This window comes from Ursus arctos, unplaced genomic scaffold, assembly GCF_023065955.2.
Source record: "Ursus arctos isolate Adak ecotype North America unplaced genomic scaffold, UrsArc2.0 scaffold_20, whole genome shotgun sequence".
NCBI lineage: Eukaryota > Metazoa > Chordata > Mammalia > Carnivora > Ursidae > Ursus > Ursus arctos.
In genome coordinates this window covers 29,231,125-29,254,874 of record NW_026622875.1, presented here as the reverse complement: position 1 = coordinate 29,254,874, position 23,750 = coordinate 29,231,125, and the positions used below count along the sequence as shown (strand labels likewise).

Sequence of the window (23,750 nt, the reverse complement as noted above, 5' to 3'; positions counted from 1 at the left end):
AGCATGCAGTTTGCTTAGAGTTTCTCTCTCCCTCTGCCTCTGCCCTATCCCCCACCCCTGCACTCTCTCCCTCTCTCCAAAATAATTATGAAAGTAATTTTGAAAATTACTTTTTTTAATCAAATATTTCTAAATTTGAACTTGCTTTCGAAGGCAGAATTTAAAGAACAGTGATCATGAAACTAAGAACTGTGTATCATATTATTCTAGCACAGCACCTGGGACAACGGATGGATCTGAATACTCACCACTGCTGAACCATTTCTTGCCATCAATTACATAGCTATCTCCATCTCGTTGGATGCTACATTCAATATTTGTGGCATCACTTGAAGCTACACCGGGCTCTATAAATAAGCAAAGTTTGAATTTACAGGCAGGCAGACATCATCAGTTTACAAAAGAGGCATGTTCCTATCCTTCCCCCCTTCCCCCCTATACCTATACATAGTAGGTATTCAGTAAATGTGCATTGGAAGAATGAATGAATGAATTTCAAACACTGGGGATCAGCAATCTGAATTGTGTTCTTGGTTTCCTCACTGATACGTGATTTAAGATAACTCACTCAATCCTTTCTCCAATCATCAAAAGTAGATTAAGAATATTATTGTTTACTGTCCACAATGGAAATCTACTAAATACTAAATATTTGCAAGCCAGATTTCCCCACCATCTAGTTTACCATCTTAGACAATTTCCAACTGTGTCTTGCAAATTCCATCAGGAATGCTCTTATTTTGCATTCTATAAAGCCTGCTCAACAGAAAGTTTTCCATAGGACACCCTTACACAACTGCTTTACTACATGGCATTTCAAAATGTACAGGCTAGCCCTCAATCATAGTAATCTGTATTGTTAATACAGATTAAATGGGTCCTTCAGGTATTTTGTGTGTTCTATTTCTAAGACTAGAGACCCATAGGGTTCCTTTAGAAAGGAGCTATGTACTTATTTTGTAACCTCCAGTTAGTGCTTTGAAGATAACATGTCCCTGCAGATGTTCAATAAATATCTCTCACCAATTTTATTTTATTTTATTTTATTTTTTTTAAGAGTTCTTACTCTTTTTTTTTTTTTTTTTGTGAAAGATTATATTTATTTCTGTGACAGAGAGACAGCCAGCGAAAGAGGGAACACAGCAGGGGGAGTGGGAGAGGAAGAAGCAGGCTCACAGCGGAGGAGCCTGATGTGGGACTCGATCCCGGAACTCCGGGATCACGCCCTGAGCCAAAGGCAGCCGCTTAAGGACTGCGCCACCCAGGCGCCCCTCTCACCAATTTTAAATGGAGATCAGCTTTGTTATTATAAATATATACAAAGTTATAGAAGACTTTTAAATCCGGCTAAAATTAAGGCCAGATGACATTTAGTTTACTAAACTCAACTATAAAATGATGACTTTTTCCTTCGAAGAATTCTTAATTGCTGTTTCCTATGTACAAATGGTACCAAACCCATTTTTAACATGCTCCTAATTTTACCTCCCCACATGATCATAATTTGAACTATGTGACCAGCATTGGTGAATGGTCTATTTTTCTAGGTTTATGGCAGAGTTAAGTATTTTGTAACTATCAATAAAAATTATTACACAGATTAATATTTCACACATAAGGGCAAAAAAGATATTAAATATATATACCTGGCAATTTTAGAAATGCAAGTCAAAAGATTATGAAGTTAGTTTTACTCTGCTGCTAAATGCCTAAAGTAGAAGGCCAGAAAACATCACCTGGTATCCTCCCAAAGGGGAGGACAATTTAGTTCTGCACATTTAGAAATGCCAAAATTCGAAACTGGGCTCAAAACAAACATATGCCCATCTCTGTCCATGGGCAAATTTGCCTGAAACACAGAGCCACTCTTCCATTTTAGCTCATCCATAATTACTATAGGATGACTGACTGCACAAGGGAAGAACCATGGTTTGCTTTTACCTGTCATACAGAAGCAGGAGGCAATGTTCCCTTGAAGAAGAGGCTCAAGCCACTGCTGCTTCTGCTTTTCACTTCCATATAGGTGGAGCACTTCCATGTTCCCTGTGTCTGTATGTAAAAAGAAAAAACATTTCTTTTGCATTTAAAAATTTACCAATAGGAAATCCAAACTTTACGTTGATAATATACGCACGTATCTTTTTAAAGCAAACATTTGCTTACAAAAATATTTTGAAACATTAATAGTAAATATAATTTATAATGAAGGTATGCCATAAATAGTTATTATAAGTATATGGCATTTGGTGCATATTTATTCGATTTGTGTTGAATTACACACACTTGTCTGCTTCATCCCAATAAAGCATGGCTTTAATGAGGTCTGACTCAATTAGGACTAAGGAAAACAATCTACCGTCTTATCTTTCCCTGTTTTCTTGCAAATATGCTTTGCTAGGAGTGACTGCAATGCTCCTGGAGAACAATTATCATTACATGCTCTACTGAGACGCCATCGCTGAGACTCCTGTTCCTCAAACATGCGCTGTGCTCTCTAACTTTCACATTTTTGCCTGTGCCAAGCCTTCTCACAAGTCCAGTTCTTACCCATCATTCCTAAGTAAATTCCTGCTTCTGAGCCACTTCCATTGCGAAGAATCTCTGGTTACCCAGTCAGCAATCTCTCCTTCCTCTGAACTCACAGAGTAATTATTGTCTCTTTACCTCTACCATTGCTCTTACTTCTGTGCACCCCGTACCATCTAGAAAAGTACTAGGTCGTATCTCAAGAATGCTAAACACAGAATCCCTGACAGCAGACAACTTCAAAGACCCTTTCCAATCCTAAGAGGGCACTGTTCAGTAACTGATACACTGCTATCACTCTCATATAAAAAAGAATGCTTCGTATCTGCCATGGAGCAAAACAGTCTAGGGGCTTTTCTCTGATATTTGTTTCTATCAAACTTCTTAAAAAATACTATTTAAAACCTTTTCATTGGGCTCCCTGCTCAGTGGGGGGGCCTGCTTCTCCCTCTGCCTGCTGCTCCCCCTGCTTGTGCGCTCTTTCTCTTTCTGACAAAAATCTTAAAAAAAAAAACAAAAAAAACCCCTCTCCCTTGAAAACTGATCAGTCATAAGATTTTTTTTTTAAAGATTTTATTTATTTATTCGACAGAGATAGAGACAGCCAGCGAGAGAGGGAACACAAGCAGAGGGAGTGGGAGAGGAAGAAGCAGGCTCATAGCGGAGGAGCCTGATGTGGGGCTCGATCCCATAACGCCAGGATCACGCCCTGAGTCGAAGGCAGACGCTTAACCGCTGTGCCACCCAGGCGCCCCAGTCATAAGATTTTTAAAAAATATTTATTTATTGTATTTTAGAGAGTGAGATACCCGACACAGGGCTCGATCCCACAACCCTGAGATCATGGCCTGAGCTGAAATCAAGACTTGGACACTTAACCAACTGAGCCACTCAGGTGCCCTCATTATTCATAAGATTTTCAGGAAGAATTTTTCAATATCACCTCTAAACATGACTTGAAGGACAGTCACGAAATGCCTATGAAAATGGAGTTAAATCCAATTTAAGTCTCTCAAAATGTGTTTGTACTCTGTTCAGACACTACTAACAGAGCCAAAGTTACATCAAAATGCACAAAATTCCTAGTAGATTAACATCAGTTTAAAATTCTTTTTGAGGGAGAAAATGAGTCTTGAGTTATAATTTATGAAGCTCACTGTTTTCTTTGCTTATTTTAAATTCACTGTTTCTTGTTATAGTTCAAATGAGGTAATATTGACTAAGATCTTTCCAAAAATTGTGTCTATTCTGAGAAGCTGGCAAAACGAAGCTATCATTCATGGGTTGGGAAAAAGCCTAGATAAGTTTCTTCTACAAATCCCTACAAGCCCCCCAAATTTTCTAGTAATAGCTGTAGAATTAAAATTGCTATTTTCAACATTCTAACATACAATATTGCACGACTTCGTGAAGGGTAAAAAAACCGAAACAAACAACAAATTGGAAGACTACATATGTTTCCCATAAGCTTTTAGAACTATTTGGAAAGCTTGAGTAGAAATTCATCTTTCATACTTAAGAAACCTCCCGAAGTATTTAATTGGCATCAATTACATTCCCTTCTTTATGTGCTTTGGAAATGCTCTGAAACACAATGTCCCAAGGCCTTCATGAAGATATCTCCACTATAAAGAGAAAATGCCTAGTTTTCTACTTATGGTTTTAATACATCCTTGCTAAGGATGTTTGCTAAGGAGAGTTGCTGATCATACTCTGGCCAAAGAAAATGTATTTTCCTGGCCAATTTTAAAATTTCAGCAGTTTGGTGATATCATTTAGACAGTACAACTGACAGACTCATGAAATTTTAATACTAGAAATTTTAATGCTAGGCAAATGATCTCCTAGTGAAAAGTGAGTTCACAGGACAAATGAAGAAATAGTGGCAGAACTGTGTCTGCAAAGGAAGTCTTCTATAGCATTATTTTTTATATTATGACTTCTTACTATGTCATGAAATCAATTTAATGGAATATGGCTAGCATTCTCTAAAAAATGAAATAGATCAAAATAGAACACAGTAGATTAGACTCACTAGAAAATATCTGAATATATTGTATGTAGTAAACTATTTCATAAAACCCTTTTTCAGTAATATATACACCTCTCTTCTTGTTCCCCAAATCTCTTGCCCAATCCATCCATCCATCCATGAACATACACTACAACTACATATGCTACATATTAGGTCACAATATAAATTATATTTCTAATATGAGTAGCAATAAAAAAAGTTTTAAAACAAAAGACTACCAGTTCTCCATCCACAAAATTATGCCACCTTTACAGTATAATGTAATAGCTACACATAAATGAGATGAAATCTTTAGAAATTCTGTGATAGATTTCTTGACTTTTACAATAGCCTCATATTGGATTAAAATGTAATACAGCAGTAATTTGGTAAATTGGTGATTTGCAGAGGGAAAACCACCGCAGATAAATTCAACCATCATCAGAAGTCTATAACTACCTTAATAGTTCCAAATAAATGGGAGTCAAAGTCCACTGTGCAAACACTTTGCTATGCCACCAGATTGTGTTTTCTCTCAGATAGCCAATATATATTTTTTTGGTAGTTCCATCCTACGTTAACTCTTTTTCAGAGAGCTTTAGCAGCAGGCCCATACAATGAGCACAAAAGGCAATGCTGACGTCTAACTTGCTCAGTGACAACGTAGTATATCATACCATCCATCCTCTACAACAAATCAAATGTTGGTCCTTGACTGGAAGCAATAGAATAACTAGAGTAACTTCGGGGAAAAAAGACAAAAGACATTCCCAGGGTCTACCCCAGACCTACTGAATCAAATCTACAGGGATGGAGCCTGTGAATCTGTTTTTTTCTTTTTTGGGTTTTTTTGTTTCGTTTTTTAAGTTCCTTAGCCAGTTCTTTGACAAATCCAGGTTTGAAAACACCTTCTACAGACCACATTCCAGGTTTATCTCTTCCATATTACCTTTAAAAAAAATTTTTTTTTAAAGATTTTTATTTATTTAATTGAGAGACAGAGAGAGAGGGAGAACATAGAGGGAGAGTGAGAGGGAGAAGCAGACTCTCTGCTAAGCAGAGAGCCCATGGGACTTGATCTCAGGACCCTGAGATCATGACCTGAGCCAAAAGCAGACACTTAACCGACTGAGCCACCGGGCACCCCTCTTCCATATTACCTTTTTAAAGAAAAGTTGGCCTCCTTCCCTTATCCTTCCAATTTTTCATGCCAAAATCTTTGGAGGCATCCTTGACTTCCCCACATCCAATCAGGAAATCCTCTTTGCTCTTCCTTCAAAATATATTTAGAATCTTTCTACTTCTCACCTCTTCCACTGCTACCACCCTAAAACAAATCCCCATCATCTCTAACGAGGATTAGTACAACAGACTCCTGCCTTCTTCCTTCCCTCCTTTTGTTAATTACCAACATAGTAGTCGAAGTGATTCTTTTAAAACTGACATAACATCTTGTTACTCCTCTGGTCAAATCTCCCATGGCTTCCCATTTCACAGGATGTATATGCCCTTACCTGCCCTATAAGGCCCTTTCCTCTCTGATATCTTCTCTTACTATTCTCCTAACTATGCCAGCCTCCTTGACTCTTCTTGGAATACACTAATTATACTCTTGCCTTAGGGTCTATGCATATTTTGTTTCCTCTGCTATAGAAATTCCTTCCCCAGATATCCCCATAGCTAACTCTCTTACCTTCTTTATCGTACATCATTTTCTCAGTAAGGCCTATCCTGACCATTCCATGTTAAATTGTAATTTGCATTTCTTGTTCCCCAGCATTCCAGTGCTGCCCTACCCTGCTGGGTTTTTTTTTTCCTCCCAAAGCACTTTTCATCTTCAAACTTACTATATAATTTACTTACTTACGATATCTATTATTTATTTTTGTCTCCCTCCATTAGAACATCAGCTCCATGAGGGCAGGAATGTTTGTGTATTTTATTCTTTGATACATCCCAAGGATCTAGAACAGTGCCTGGCACACAGTAAGTAATTAATAATTAACTGGTGATTAAGGGCGCCTGGCTGGCTCAGTTGCAAGAGTGTGTTACTCTTGATCTCAGGGTCGTGAGTTTGAGCCCCATGTTGCGTGCAGAGATTAAATAAATTTTTAAAAACTTAAAAAAAAAAAAAAACCAAACTGGTGAAGAAATGGAGAGATTAGTGAGGCTAACCAAAAGATTTGGAACTCTATATCCATTCCAACTAGCCATGTAAATATCTAAAACTCAATCATGGAACTGTAATCTTTATATTGCCAGTCCCTTTGGAGGTGGCCTCTATTCACTAATACTCTTAATACAATGATGTTTAATAAAAGAATAATTCAAGAGAATATCAGATCCATTTTTAAAAATATTTAAATCAAAGTAACAGAGAAGTAAAATTGCAGACAAGTTTATAAACCAATGACTTTGTGTAGGAAAACTTCCTGTCATAAAATAGAGGAATTTCAAATACTGATCAAAATATGTCAGAAAGTTCTGTTCTTAAATAATATAGTAACCTGGTGCTTGGCAGTTAAAGACATCTGGAGCAAAAAAGCATTTTCCTGTTTCTTCAGCAATCAAGGCATAGTCCACCTGGCTGAGACCGCTTACAGCTGGCAAAAACAAGTTCCAGAGGCCTTCTGCTTTGGCCATTTCCTGTTAAGGTGATGAATATGCCAGAGTGATCATAATTTACCATGAACTAAAATAGTTTATTTTTAAAAGATATTGCTATTTATGCTTTTTGAAATTTAAAAACACTTATGAAGTTATTTGTTTTATTTACCCTACACTGTGTGAAACCAGAGTTACTAACCCATTATAAATCAACAGTTTCCTAACTGTTAAAGAAATGCCTTTTCCTCAAGTTTCCTTAGATTTGGCTGAAAAACTAAATTTGGTTTCCTGAGTACTTCTTATTGAATCATAGTTATTACAGATCTCCCACATTTGAGTATAATTATGCCAAACATACTATTTTATACATTTTAATTTCGTACATGTGTTGTGGTTAGGATTTAAAAACATGAAATTTAGACTGAGCCCATGTGGGACAAATGTCCTGCTTGACTTCTACTGCAACTTCACAACGGATGATAGTGAGTGGTGCTGATCATATTTTTTCCTTCAACAGCTGTAAGAGGCTATCTTCATCACATACCACATACAAAACACTATGTAACCTGATTTGAATACTATAGATTCTGTTTTTAAGTTTCTTTTTAAAAAGTTATTATTGATATATTTATTCTCTACATATATAACAACAACAGCAATAACAAACTAAGGTTTCATAATACACCTGCATGTACATTTTCCAACGTTAAAGGCTTTATTTTTCTTACCTTAAGTTTATCAATCACTAAAGGTTTTTTCCATCTGTCCCCTGAATTTTCATTTTGGACAAAGAACTCAATTACTTCCTTAAAGTAATAACAAGAAAAAAGTTCATTAGCTAAAGTTAATACAAAGCGAATAATGCCATAAGCTGGAAATATCCAAAGTAAACATACGTAGGTGAAGAGGCTTTTCAAGCTGCTATTAAATCAGTAATATTTCTTTCTAAAACCAGATACACAAGTATAAACAATTCTAGAGGTTTGCTGCTCACAAAATTATGCTGTCTCGATATTAGATAACAGACTTCCAAAATCTTGTACCAAGATTTGAGTGTCCCATTTTTAGCAATATAGCTCACTGGGTGATCATAGAAACCAACCAGAAATGCCAGAGAAAATATTTAAAATAATGAAAAAAAATACATGTAGTAATGAATAGCTGTGCTGGAAGAACAATAAGGAAATTCCTCAGTGGTCAGAATAAAAAAGCCTGACCCTTCAGGTGCTACTAAATTTCAAGCCACCATTAGCAAGAATTAGCAAAACTAATACTGTAACAAAACAGAATCACACTCCCCAAAGACCACAGATAAAGTAATGATCAGATACAGAATAAAGTATTTGTGTCCAATAGATTTCAAGAATAAAGGAAGGAGTTAAATGTATGACAAGGGTTATCAAAATTGGCCAAATTTGAAAAAGAACCCCCCCCCCCAAAAGAGGTAAAAGAATCAAATGCAACTTGAGGAAAAGAAAAACCACATTAATTAAATATAAAAATTCAAGCAGCGGTTCTTAAACTTCGGTGGTATCAGAATTACTTGGGGTACTTGATGAGAACACAAGGATCCATCACCTATCCTACTTCAAAGAGCCTAGAGCTTCTGTATTCTTTACTAGCCTGGAGCTGAGATGCCCTTCAACAGATGACTGGATTAATAAGATGTGGTCCATATCTACAATGGAATATTACTCAGCCATCAAAAAGAACGATTTCACAACATTTGCAGCAACGGACGGGACCGGAGGAGATAATGCTAAGCGAAATAAGTCAAGCAGAGAAAGACAATTATCATATGGTTTCACTCATTTATGGAACATAAGAAGTAGGAAGATCGGTAGAAGAAAGGGAAGAAGAAAGGGGAGTAAACAGAAGAGGGAATGAACCAGGAGAGACTATGGACTCTGGGAAACAAACTGAGGGGTTCAGAGGGGAGGGGAGTGGGGCAATGGGATAGGCTGGTGATGGGTATTAAGGAGGGCACGTATTGCATGGTGCACTGGGTGTTTTACACAAGTAATGAATCATGGAACTTTACATCAAAATCTAGGGGTGTACTGTATGGTGACTAACATAATAAAAAATTATTATAAAAAAACAAAAACACAAACAAAAAACACAAACAGCCTAGAGCTTCTGTATTCTTTAGTAGCCCTGGCAATTCTGACACTCCAAATTTTGAGAATTACTGCCCTAAGGATGGTTGAAAAGATTAGATATAGCTGAAAAAAAAATAAACTGGAAGACAAATATGAAGAAATTACTCCTTTTTTGAATGAAGCACAGAAATTCAATAGAAGGAAAATACAAAAGGGTAAGGGATACGCTGGATATAGAGAAAAGTTCTCAGATCAGTCTAATTGGGGACCCTAAAGAGTATGAGAAGAGGGAATACTGGAAAAAATTACATCTGAGTGTTTAGAACTGGTAAAAAACACCAATCCTCAAGTTCAGAAAACACAATAAGCCAAAGCACAACTGTTGAGCATCAAGGAGAAATAAAAGCTCTTAAAAGCAGGGGAGGGTGGAAGGACAGATCAATGATAATTTTTTTTAAAAGATTTATTTATTTGAGAGAGAGACAGAGAGGGGTAGGGGCAGAGGGAGAGGGAGAGAAATCTCCAGCAGACTCCCCGCTGAGCAGAGTCCAACATGGGGCTTGATCTCACAACCCGAGATGATGACCTGACCCAAAATCAAGAGTTGGACACTTAACCAACTGAAACACCCAAGTGCATGCAGATCACTGATAATTAAACAATTGAGAACGGACTTCCCAGAGCAACAAACAAAGCCAGAAATCAGTACGATAATGTCTTCAGTTGCCGGGAGAAAATAACTGTCAACCTAGAATTCTATATGCAATAAAAGAATCCTTCAAGAATTAGGGCAAAATAAAGGCATTAGAAATAAAGAAACAGAGAGAATCTGAATCTGAATCATTACTTTCCTCTCTGAGCAAAAAAAAAAGGAAAAGGAAAGGAAAAAAGAAAGATCAAAGGAAAGGTTACTAGCAGATTCTCATTAAAGGAACTTAATCCTAAAAGAAACATCTGAGTTGCAAGAAGAAACAGTAAATAAAGTGATAAATACATGGGTAAGTCTAAATTAAAAACTAGCCACATAAAACAATAATAATAATAATCTCCAATTTGTGCAACTAAAAGAATCAAGATAAACTAAAATATGGACCATGATGGCATTTTCCAATATTTTGCTATTATAGCCTCTGTGTCCCTATTTTTTTTTTTTTTTACACTTAGGCTAGAATTACTAGATTAAAATCTGTGACTATTGTCACAAGGCCACATTAAGAAATTATTTTCTAAAATTGTTCCACTCCTTTACTGTCATATAATATACAAAAATGTTCTCTTTATTAAGCATGGCTAGTCTAGGGAACTGATGTATTTAGTGAAAACTGCAAGAAGACAAAGGACAGCTCTTTCTAACCAGGATGAACAGCATTCATCATTTCTGTCAGGAAGTCGGTTGAATTGGAGATTTCCTGTTTAGGGTTGTTTATTATTTCCATCCCTTGTACTGCCATGGAAATAGTCAATGCTACTGTGTTTGATAAGAAATATATTATGCAATACATTTACAAACTCCTCATCTCTGACTACCTCTTTATGATACTACCGTTCTGAGAAATTAAATTATCCAATGTTTACATAATTATTTTAAAACTTGTGTGATTTAATACTTCCTGTTCTAAAGTCCATCCATTTAGAGGTCTGCAAAATCTGATTGTAGTATGACAGGAGTCAGAATTAATATAAAATATCTCATTACAAAGAAGCTTTCTTTAGTTCTTAGAGTATGAAAAACAGTATACTGGTGAAAGAAGAAAACAGAAAATACTCTTGATGCCTGATCAATTCTCCCCAAATAGCAACATTAACATCTAACTTCCTCATTCACTGATTGAGTTACTCCTTTGCAGTATATTGGTTCAGAATCTTAAATCTGAGCCTACAAATAATTTTGCAATAAGTTTTTCACTTTAAACTTAAGTCTATTAGAAAAAAGCAACAGTTCTTTATTAGTACATTATTATACTGAATAGGAAGATATGACTAATGTTATCATTACAAGTATATTCTCAAGACTATGTTGCTAGTTCTTGTTTTATATGCTATTTTTAGGACTCCTTTTCCATTTTATTTATTTTTTTTTTTAGAGAGAGAGCATGCACACGCAGCAGAGGGAGAGTGAGGGAGAGAGAGAATCTTAAGCAGTCTCCACACTCAGTGTGAGCCCATTGCGGGCTTGATCTCATGACCCTGAGATCATGACCTGAGCTGAAATCAAGAGCCAGATGCTTAATTGACTAAGCCACCCAAGCGCCCCTCCTTATCCATTTTAAATAGGAAAAATTGCCTTTTAACATTTTTATAGATAATGGGTTCTTATATTTTCACTTTATGAAATCCAAGGAATTTCAAAGATCATTTGAGTAGTTTAAATGAAGTTTTTTTTTCCCCATTATAAAAATTTGGAAAAATATGTAAAAGTATTAAGAAAAAGTCACCAAGAGTCTTACTAAAGATGTATACTGTTAAAATATTGGTGTATTATATGACATAATCTTGTTTTCTAGACATGACTTTTAATTTTTATAAACTTAGTTATAATAATATTGGATAGAATGTTATAGGCTTTCCCCCTCCTATTTTGAAAAAGCTAATTACTTTTCTCCAGATATCATTTCAAATGTATATGTTCATAGACAGGGCTTAGTATTGTTCAGAATCATTCTGCAGGATAAAACATTTTTACAGATATTGGTTTAAGATTTTTTTTTTTAAGATTTTATTTTTAAGTAATCTCTATACCCAACTTGGGACAGATAAAAGGCTGGTATCCAAGACCTATAAAGAACTTCTCAAACTCAATACTCAAGAAACAAATAATCAAATAAAAAAATGGGCAGAAGATATGAACACTTTTCCAATGAAGACATACAAATGGCTAACAGACACATGAAAAAATGTTCAACATCATTAACCATCAGGGAAATTCAAATCAAAACCACATTGAGATACCACCTTACTCCAATTAGAATGGCAAAAATTGACAAGGCAAGAAACAACAAGTGTTGGAGAGAATGTGGAGAAAGGGAACCCTCTTACACTCTTGGTGGGAATGCAAGTTGGTACAGGCACTTTGGAAAACAGTGCGGAGGTTCCTCAAAAAGTTAAAAATAGAGCTACCCTATGACCCAGCAATTGCACTACTGGGTATTTACCCCAAAGATACAGACGTAGTGAAGAGAAGGGCCACAGGCACCCCAATGTTCAAAGCAGCATTGTCCACAACAGCCAAACTGTGGAAGGAGCCAAGATGCCCTTCAGCAGACGAATGGTTAAAGGAGATGTGGTCCATATATACAATGGGATATTACTCAGCCATCAGAAAGAATGATTACCCAACATTTGCATCAACATGGATGGGAATGGAGGAGATTGTGCTAAGCGAAATAAGTTAAGCAGAGAAAGACAATTATCACATGGTCTCACTCATTTGTGGAACAGAAGGAATAGCAGGGAGATTGGTAGGAGAAGGAAGGGGAAAACCAAGGGGGGGGAACAGAGGGGGAAATGAACCATGAGAGACTATGGACTCTGGGAAACAAACTGAGGGTTTTAGAGGGGAGGGGGTGGGGGGATTGGCTAGCTCGGTGATGGGTATTAAGGAGGGCACGTATTGCATGGAGCACTGGGTGTTATACACAAACAATGAATCATGGAACATTACATAAAAAACTAATGATGTACTATATGGTGAATAACATATCATAATAAAAAAAAAAATCAAACCCTCAACCCTGAGATAAAGAGTTGCATGCTCCACTGACTATGCCACCCAGGTCCCCCGGTTTAAGATTTTTAATGGAAGAAAAAGCTCATGTTATTAGTCGTGGATATATTCTAGATTTGAATGATGTGCAAACACAAAATGACTACAGCTTCCCTTGCCACACAAAATATTGACAATCTTCCGTTAAAGCTACAGATTTTTTTTTTTTTTTACTAATAAAGCATTTTCTTTACATTGAAAATTCTTTTTTTTTTTTCAATTTATTCATTTGAGACAGAGAGATACAGAGAGAGAGCATGAGCAGGGGGAGAGGCAGAAGTAGACTCCCTGTTGAGCCAGGAGCCCTATGTGGGGCTCGATCCCAGGACCTGGAGACGATGACCTGAGCTGAAGGCAGATGCTCAACCATCTGAGGCACCCAGGCATCCTTACATTGAAAATTCTTTGTAAATATTTTAATAGCTGCATAATGTTAAGTTCAGCAGAGGTATCACAACCCAACTTGTGATACTTCTTTTCTGTTTTCATGTTTCCTTTGATTTCCCATTCACATTTATAAATGAAAGAGCAAGACTACACGGCTTCTTCTGCCAACTCTGGCCTCTCCTTTGAATAATCGGCTGGTTCCAGGCACAAGCATATTAACAAATCTGTTTCATTTTAGGGTGAGCAGGTAGAAATCAGGCAGGCTGATAGGCAAGCTGGAGTTTACATCAAACCCCTATTTAAAAAAAAAAAAGGGCCCCAAAACAGAGGACTGTAGAGCACTAACCCTCATGTTGAAACCCTGGCTTCTCTGAAACAGGTAATTTGAGGTGGGTTTTTTTTTTTTTTTTAGAGTCCTAAGCTTATTACTTGTAATTTAAATATTCTCTGACTCATTTTCAAGCCAGAGTAATAACAGTACCCCCGCTGCAAGGATTACACAAGTTACTATACCTCAAGCTCTTGGCATAGTATCTGGCAGAGGAGTAAATTCTTAATATAATAACTAGTGCTGATTCACGGTCTCCCTCTCCCATTTGACTGTGAAGACAGCAACTTGTCTTCCTTGCTTAATATCGTCATGCTTAATAAGATTTAATATTGTCATGTCCTCACCATCAAGTACACAGACCAGCACAGAGAGGTGTTCAATGTTTGTTGAATGGCTGAAGGAAGTACTTTGCTGGGGGTAGAATTTGGGCAAAGTCTAAATCAGAGCACATGCTCTAACTCTAAGGTCCAGGTTTTCCACACTGTTCCACATTGGCTTCCTTCTTTCTTTGATTTAGGCAAATTGCTTAATGTCTCCGGGCCTCAATTTCCTTTGTCTTTTACCTTTTTTCAAATTGGAGTGGTTAGCATGCAATATTATATTAGTTTCCAGTGTACAACACAGTGATTTGACAGTTATATATGCTATGAAATGATCACCACGATAAGTCTAAGTTAATCATTTGCTTTTTTAGAGGACTCCTGGAGCCTTCTGTTTGAAGCAAATGCCACTGCTATGCAGAAGTGTTAGAGGCCTAACCCTGAAGCCAACCTACAGGTTAATTCTTCAAACATCTTGATTTTGCTTTCCCTTCTCACTCTTGCTCTCCATACCAGCCAATCACAGGGGACTCCATTGTAAAACAAAAAACAAAACACAAAACAAAACAAAACAAAACAAAACAAAACGGTCACCACCTGTGCTGCCACCTTCTCTTATTTCAAAATGTTTTTGAGGTGTGTCTTCCTCTGTTAGGGGTTATTCTTTGGTATGATCCATTCTGCTTTCCAATCCAACTTCCATTCTCTTTTCTTTCTTTCCTTTTTTTTTTTTTTTTTTTAAAGATTTTATTTATTTATTTGTCAGGGTGAGGAGGCAGGCAGAGGGAGAAGCAGGCTCCCTGTTGAGCAAGGAGTCCAATGCAGGATTTGATCCCAAGACTCGAGCCAAAGGCAGACACTTTACCGACCGAGCCACCCAGGCATCCCCCATTCTGTTTTCAAAACCTTTAGTCCTCTGATGTGTCCTGCTCCTGTTTTTGTGCTTTTAGCAACTTATTCTATTTTTAAAAATTTCTTTATTGTTAATGGGATTTTATTTGAGGGAAAGCAGGTAAATGCTGAGTTCGGTCTGCCATCTGAACCAAGTGTTGCATTTTCTTTTTAATATGCAAAAGTTCAGAATTTTAAAACTCAAAATTCTGTATGTACTAACTAGATCAGAAAGTCTCCAAAGTGATACATTAATCACTAAACACATGTAAGAGGAGACTATTTTTTTTTTACTATTTTATAAATTTAAATTCAATTAATTAACATATAGTGTGTTATTAGTTTCAGAGGCAGACTTCAGTGATTTATCAGTCTTATACACACAGTGCTAATTACATCTGTGCACTCCATAACATCCATCACCCAGTTACCACATCTCCTGACCCCCCTCCACTCAACCCTCAGTTTGTTTCCTATGATTAAGAGTCTCTTATGGTTTGTCTCTCTCTCTGATTTTGGCTTGTTTTATTTTTCCCTCCCTTCCCTATGAGCCTCTGTTTTTTTTTTTTTTCCTGTTTTGTTTCTTAAATTCCACATATCAGTGAGATCATACAATAATTATCTTTCTCTGATTGACTTACTTCGCTCAGCATAATGCCCTTCAGTTCTGTCCATGAGTTGCAAATGGCAAGATTTCATTTTTTGATGGTTGAGTAATATTCCATTGTATAAATATGTCTTATATATAGAAGACATCTTCTTTATCCATTCATCTGTTGATAGACATCATGGCTCTTTCTGCAGCTTAACTTTGTGGACATTACTACTATAAACATTAGGGTGCAGGTGCCCCTTCAGATCACTACATTTGTATCTTTGTGGTAAATACCTACTAGTGCAATTGCTGGCTCACAGAGTAGCTCTATTTTCAACTTTCTGAGGAACCTTCATACTGTCTTCCAGAGTGGCTGAACCAGCTTGCATTCCTACCAACAGTGTAAGAGGGCTTCCCCTTCTCCGCATCCTCACCAACATTTGTTGTTTCCTGAATTGTTAATTTTAGCCATTCTGACCAGCGTGAGGTGGTATTTCATTGTGGTTGTGATTTGTATTTCCCTGACACCGAGGGATGTGGAGCATCTTTTCATGTGTCTGTTGGCCATTTGTATGTCTTCTTTGGAGAGATGTCTGTTTATGTCTTCTGCCCATTTCTTGACTGGATTATTTGTTCTTTGGCGGTTGAGTTCTGTAAGTTTATAGATTTTGGATACTAGCCCTTTATCTGATAAGACATTTGCAAATATCTTCTCCCATTCTGTCAGTTGTCTTGGTTTTGTCGATTATTTCCTTTGCAGTGCAAAAGCTTTTATCTTGATGAAGTCCCAATAGTTCATTTTTGCTTTTGTTTTCCTTGCCTTAGGAGACATGGCTAGCAAGAAGATGCTGTGGCCAAGGTCACAGAGGTTGCTGCCTGTGTTCTCCTCTAGAACTTTTGATGGATTCCTGTCTCACATTTAGATCCTTCATCCATTATGAGTCTATTTTTGTGTATGATGTAAGAAAATGGTCCAGTTTCATTCTTCTGCATGTGGCTGTCCAATTTTCACAGCATCATTTGCTGAAGAGACTGTCTTTTTTTGATTGGATATTTCTTCCTGCTTTGTCGAAGATTAGTTGACCATAGACTTGAGGGTCCATTTCTGGTTTCTCTACTCTATTCCCTTGATCTACGTGTCTGTTTTGTACCAGTACCATACCATCTTGATGACTGCAGCTTTGTAAAAGAACTTGAAGTCCGGGATTGCGATGCCACCACTTTGGTTCTTTTTCAACATTCATCCGGCTATTCGGAGTCTTTTTTGGTTCCATACAAATTTTAGGATTATTTGTTCCAGCTCTGTGAAAAAAGTTGGTTTTTTGATAGGGATTGCACTGAATATGTAGATTGCTCTAGGTAGCATAGACATTTTAACAATATTTGTTCTCACAGTCCATGAGCATTTTCCCCTTTCCTTTCCATTTTCCCCTTTCCTTTCCATTTTCTTTCTCCCTCAATTTCTTTCTTGAGTGTTCTATCGTTTTCTGAGTACAGAGCCTTTGCCTCTTTGGTTAGGTTTATTCCTAGGTATCTTGTGGGTTTTGGTGCAATTGTAAATGGAATCGATTCCCTTATTTCTCTTTCTTTTGTCTGTTAGTGTACAGAAATGCAAGGGATTGCTGTGCATTGATTTTATATCCTGCCATGTTGCTGAATTCCTGTATGAGTTCTAGTAATTTGGGGGTGGAGTCTTTTCGGTTTTCCGCATAGAGTACCATGTCATCTGCCAAGAGTGTGAGTGTGACTTTTTCTTTGCTGATTCATATGCCTTTTATTTCTTTTTGTTGTCTGATTGCTGAGGCTAGGACTTCTAGGACTATGCTGAAGAACAGTGGTGAGAGTGGACATCCCTGTCATGTTCCTGACCCTCGGGGAAAAGCTCTCAGTTTCTCACCATTGAGAATGATATTTGCTGTGGGCTTTTCACAGAGGGCTTTGATGATATTGAGGGTATGCTCCCCTAATCCCTACACTGTGGAGGGTTTTAATCAAGAAAGGATGCTGTACTTTGTCAAATGCTTTCTCTGCATTTTATGAGAGGGTCATACGGTTCTTGTCCTTTCTTTTAACCATGTAGTGTATCACATTGATTGATTTGTGGATATTGAACCACCCTTGCAGCCCAGAACTAATCCCACTTGGTCGTGGTGAATAATCCTTTTAATGTACTGTTGGAGCCTACTGGCTAGCATCTTGGTGGGAATTTTGCATGTATGTTCATTAGGGATAGTGGTTTATAATTCTCCTTTTTGATGGGGTCTTTGTCTGGTTTTGGGATCAAGGTAATGCTGGCCTCATAGAAAGAGTTTGGAAGTTTTCCTTCCACTTCTATTTTTCAAAACAGCTTCAGAAGAATAGGTATTAGTTCTTCTTTAAATGTTGGGTAGAATTCCCCTGGGAAGCCGTCTGGCCCTGGACTCTTGTTTGTTGGGAGATTTTTGATGACTGCTTCAACTTCCTTGCTGGTTATGGGTCTGTTCAGGTTTTCTACTTCTTCCTGTTTCGGTTTTGGTAGTGTACAAGTTTCAGAAATGCATCCATGTCTTCCAGATTGCCTAATTTGTTGGCACATAGTTGCTCATAATATCTTCTTAAAATTGTTTGTATTTCCCTGGTGTTGACTCTGATATCTCCCCTTTCATTCATGATTTTATTTATTTCACTCCTTTGTCTTTTCTTTTTGATAAGTCTGGCCAGGGGTTTATCAATCTTGCTAATTCTTTCAGGGAACCAGCTCCTAGTTCGTTGATGTGTTCTACTGTTCTTCTGGTTTCTATTTCATTGATTTCTGCTCTAATCTTTATTATTTCTCTTCTCCTGCTGGGTTTAGGCTTTATTTGCTGTTCTTTCGCCAGCTCCTCAGGGTGTAAGCTTAGCTTGTGTTTTTGAGACTTTTTTAAGTTTTTGAGAAAGGCTTGTATTGCTATGTACTTCCCTCTTAGGACTGCCTTTGTTGCATCACAAAGGTTTTGAACAGCAGTGTTTTCATTTTCATTTGTTTCCGTGAATTTTTTAAAATTCTTCTTTAACTTCCTGGTTGACCCATTCATTCTTTAGTAGGATGCTCTTTAACTGCCAGTGTTTGAGTTCCTTCCAGATTTCCTTTTGTCATTGAGTTCAAGTTTCAAAACACTGTGGCCTGAAAATATGCAGGGAATGGTCCCAATCTTTTGGTACCAGTTGAGACCTGATTTGTGACCAAGTATGGGATCTGTTCTGGAGAATGTTCCATGTGCACTTGGGAAGAATGTGTGTTCTGTTGCTTTCGGATGGAATGCTCTGTATATATCTGTGAAGTCTATCTGGTCCAGTGTGTCATTCAAAGGCCTTGTTTCCTTGTTGATCTTCTGCTTAGAAAATCTGTCCATTGTTGTGAGTAGGATGTTGAAGTCCCCTACAATTAAGATGTTATTATCCATGTCTTTCTTTAATAATGTTATTAATTGGCTTATGTATTGGCTGCTCCCATGTTAGGGGCATAAATATTTACAATTGTTAGGTCTTCTTGTTGGATTTTTTAGACCCTTTAAGTATGATATAGTGTCCTTCCTCATCTCTTATTACATTCTTTGGTTTAAAATCTAATTTGTCTGGTATGATGATTGCTACCCCAGCTTTCTTTTGATGTCCATTAGCATGATAAATGGTTTTCCACCCCTGCACTTTCAGTCTGGAGGTGTCTTTGGGTCTCAGATGAGTCTGTTACAGACAGCATATGGATGCGTCTTGCTTTTCTATCCAATCTGATACCCTCTGTCTTTTGATTGGGGCGTTTAGCCCATTTAGATTCAGAGGAACTATCGAAAGATATGAATTTAGTGCCATTGTATTACTTGTAAAGTCCCTGTTTCTGTATATTGTCTCTGGTAAGAGGAGACTATTTTAGATAGAATTTCCTAATATCTAAGTAGTATTTTCTTAAAAAAACTATACCCAAATGTCAGCAAAATACATCTCAGCCAGTTCTTATTAAAAATATAATTATTTATGTAGTTCAAGCAATAATAGTTACTGCCCTATAAACAAATATCAACTGTGAACATTTTTGTTTAAAGAATTTTGGTCTTTTTCAGTTTCTTACTTGATTTTGCTGGTCTAGCTCAGAGAGCTGTCAGAATCATAGAAAATTAAAATGAAAATTTACTGTATATCTACTCATACCTATGCACATCACAGATGAAAGACTGAGGCACTGAGAGTTAGAATCATTTGTTCATGATCACCCAACTTATGGCAGGAATGGACTAAAATTAAACCCTTATAATTTCTACACCAGTGTTCAACTCACATATACTTTCCCCCACCTGTCTTATGTATTTTCATAACAGCTTTTATCTTTTCTTCACAGAATTATCATCTCTTATTGAATGTCTTTCTTTTGTGCTAAAGTGTAGGCTCTGTGAAAGCATTAGCTCTGTCTTGTTCTTTTACTTTTGATGGCTCTCCAGATGCCTAACCCATTATCAGGTACCTAATAATTACATGTTAACTGAATGAATGAATGTACCATGTTACTTCTCTACCCTCGGTGAACTTTCTGAAACTTAACACCTTAAAGTAGTAGCCTGTGGGGAGAGGTGTGGTAGCATCTGTGAACAGATTTGAAATGATATACAACATTTTCTGGCTATGTCCATTTTGTTTAGTCTACAGTTTTCTTAATTCTCAAAGGGGGCCATAAAAACAAACAAACACCTGAAAGTCACTGCCTTATGAAAAGGCCCTGGGGTGCCTGGGTGGCTCAGTCAGTTGGGCATCTGACTCTTGATTTTGGCTCAGGGAATGATCTCAGGGCTGTGGTGTTGGGCCCTGCGTGGAGCTCCCCACTTGGTGCAGTCTGCTTATTCCTCTCCCTCTGCTCCACCCCCGTCGAGTGTGCTCGCACGCTCTCTCTCTCTAATTAATAAATAAAATCTTTTCTTTTTAAAGGTCCTGAAGTAATGTTTTACTCTAATATAGTTAGGATCTCAACTTTACAACAGTTAATCCCCCTTTGACTAAATTTTAATTCCAAAGATTCATCTGTGGCATTTCCTTCACATATTTTAGAAGCTTATCAGCTTCTACAGCAGCTCAGTGCTAAGGTGAGGAGGGGAATGAGGTAAGGACTGACTACAAAAATAGAATACCATGATACTCCTAAAAGCAGAGATAACAGACATAATCCATCAACAGTCCTTGAACACAAATACATTCTGTTTGTTTATACAGCATTTACCTTTTCAGCTGGAAGGATGTGTTGTTTCATGAAATGCTTCACCCTAGCAAGAACTTCCTGGCCGGTCTTACTCTGTACAAACAACTGCTGGGAAGTATCAATCTGTGGTGATGTACTATTGAAAGTTCTTTATAAAAAAATTTAAAAAAAAAGAAAAGAAGAAGTTACAAAGGTGTACCAAATCATTATTATATATTTCTGAATATAATGTGAAGTCTTCTCCAACTCCTCAAAATATCCCTCAGGAGTTGCCATATTTTGGAATTACTTAAGTTTTTCACACTATGGGGTGAATGTAGAATCACTTTACTTTGAACATGAAACCTCAATGCTGAAAGCACTATGTGGGTAAAACATAAGTCTGGCCCGATCTCAATCAGTGGTAGTTTTGAATCTTTATTAAAGTCACTTATCACAATCTCTCAAAAAGAAAGTGAAGGAACTGAAGACAAATGTAGTTATTATTCTTAGTATGTTCCTTACAAATACAACTACTGGATGTCATTATAAAGATCTTTATGAAGAGCAACACTGTCAGTTGTTATGTTGAAAGAACACAAACATCCGTCTATAGGATGAATTGTAAAACATAACTGTCCTGCTGCTATGCCCTGGGTACCTGTGGCCCGGATGGAATTTCCAGGGACAGCATCACCATGCATTCCGTAAGTGCTAGTTATCACATCGTTTAGATGGGAGTGTGTGGTTGGCAAGTGAACTAGATGCCTCAAAAAGTGCTCCACTGACTGAGATATGGATTTCAAAGACACTTATGAAATGACTGAGTAAAATTTCTTTAAATATGTTGAAAGAGCAAAACTTCTAACATTAATGTATCATCTTTTATAATATGTAATTTTGAATAGGTAAATGTAAGTAACTTAAATATTAGAAAGAAACATTTGAGAATTTTATCTATATCCTTAAAAGTTTATAGGCTCAAGTTGGCAAAAAAAAATACTTTAATCACGAATCTGGATTATTTTCTTTTTTTTCAGGCATAGAAGATATTTACCAAAAAACTGCTTTGATTGGCAGCAGTAATCCTGGTATAAGCAATAAAAACAGTCCCTATCCCCCTGAAGTTTACAACCTTCATATATCTAATAAACGGTCTAACTTGAATTAGCCATGAATTGATTTTTCTTACCTTTTTGAAAGTTGTAATCCAGTTTCTGCCAGAGGTTGCACAATCTTGGCAAACAGAAAGCTATTCTCAGATGCATTATTTCCCAGAAGATATCTACTGTATACTCCCTATAAGTAAATTAACACAGAGCGATTAAGATTCATTGAAAACTGTTCTTCAGCTATCCAGTCTCTTCAGTTTCCCAGCTATGTGAGTCACTAAACTCACAAGGTATTAAGATGTAAATCAGACCATCAACTCTATTATTTACACATAGGGATAATTATACTCCCCTAAATTAAAGAGTTATACATGCATCATTTGCTTAACACACTCTCATCCTAACAGAATTGTAACTGGAAATCAAATCAAACTTGATAATGAACTCAGGAGTTAACAAAGATGCCAAACTGTTCTTGGGGCGCCTGGGTGGCTCAGTCGGTTAAGTGTCTGCCTTTGGCTCAGGTCATGATCCTAGAGTCCGGTGATTGAGTCCTGCATTGGGGGCGGGGAGGGGGGTGTCCCTGCTCAGCAGGGGGCCTGCTTCTCCCCCTCCCTCTGCAGCTCCCCTTCCTTGTGCTCTCTCTCTCTCGCTCTACCTCTCAAATAAATAGATAAAATCTTACCAAAAAAAAGAGATCACTATTCTCCTGTTATAGTGGGGGAAAATCTAAATAAACCAAAATGAAATTAAAAACTATAAAACTAGGGGCACCTGGGTGGCTCAGTCGTTAAGCGTCTGCCTTCAGCTCGGGTCATGTTCCCAGGGTCCTGGGATCGAGCCCCACATCAGGCTCCCTGCTCAGCAGGAAGCCTGCTTCTCCCCCTCCCACTCCCCCTGCTTGTGTTCCCTCTCTCCCTGTGTCTCTCTCTGTCAAATAAGTACATAAAATCTTAAAAAAAAAACCACAAAACAAAACTATAAAACTAAAGAGAAGGCAATGAGATGATCTCTAAGAAATTTTTTTCTCATTTTTTTGGAGTCCTAGTTTAATTACCTGTTGCCTTGAACAGGGTTAGTTGAATGCTAAGTAGTTTTTCTTTCTTCTCCATGTTCTGTGCTTGTCCCACCCTAACACAATCAACTGAATTTAATTAGTTTTATTTCTTTATGTAATTCTTTATGCACTAAAACACTCTAACAGTCTTTTCATCATTTCCAATTTCATATTTATAGCTAGAATGCAATGTTTATGATCATCTCTGTTACCACATATAGTCTATGACATACATATTAATTACAACATAACCCAAGTCAAACTTTTGTTTGAAATGAAAATACATTTTAAGTTCAAATCCCATTTGGTATCTGATTTGTGGAAACTGACAAATATAAAAAACATACCATAAGTCCTCTTTTGAGAAACCCATCCAACCAACATGATTAACATGATTCTAAAATACAGGATGAGATGTAATACAACTATATCCTAGAAGACATTTCAATAGGTCATGGATAGCATGGACTCTGAAGACAAGGGGAAAAAACCTTAACCCTTTTTCCATTCTCTTTTGTTTCTAAAATCTCCTATTTACTTATTCCTCCAAGCCCTAGCACTTTGTCACTGATGAAGCATCTCAATTTCTTAAATAAACTCCTGAGGTTCAAAGCACATGGAAACTAAATCAGTATAAAGAAGAATACATTTTAGGGGCGCCTGGGTGGCTCAGTCCGTTAAGCATCGGAGTCTTGATTTCTGCTCAGGTCATGATCTCAGGGTTGTGAGATCCAGCCCTATGTCAGGCTCTGTGCTGGGCGTGGAGCCTGCTTAAGATTCTTTCTCTCCCTCTCCATTTGCCCCTCCCCCCTCTAAAAAAAATACATTTTAGATTAAGCTGTAATTTAAAAAAACTGAATTTATGC

General features: G+C 37.2%; 1 protein-coding gene across 4 annotated transcripts in view; it reads right to left on the bottom strand.

The window, feature by feature from the left end:
• Positions 1-23,750, bottom strand: part of ACAD11 (acyl-CoA dehydrogenase family member 11) — a 96,367-nt gene that overhangs the window by 41,054 nt on the left and 31,563 nt on the right. For all 4 annotated transcript variants that reach the window (XM_026497028.4, XM_044383413.3, XM_057315905.1 and 1 more), the window contains 6 exons: positions 21,908-22,014; positions 20,758-20,884; positions 7,876-7,953; positions 7,048-7,186; positions 1,942-2,049; positions 249-347 (listed from right to left, as the gene is read on the bottom strand). In XM_026497028.4, the coding sequence (XP_026352813.1) occupies positions 249-347; positions 1,942-2,049; positions 7,048-7,186; positions 7,876-7,953; positions 20,758-20,884; positions 21,908-22,014 (658 nt within the window). The remainder of the gene's footprint in view (positions 1-248; positions 348-1,941; positions 2,050-7,047; positions 7,187-7,875; positions 7,954-20,757; positions 20,885-21,907; positions 22,015-23,750) is intronic.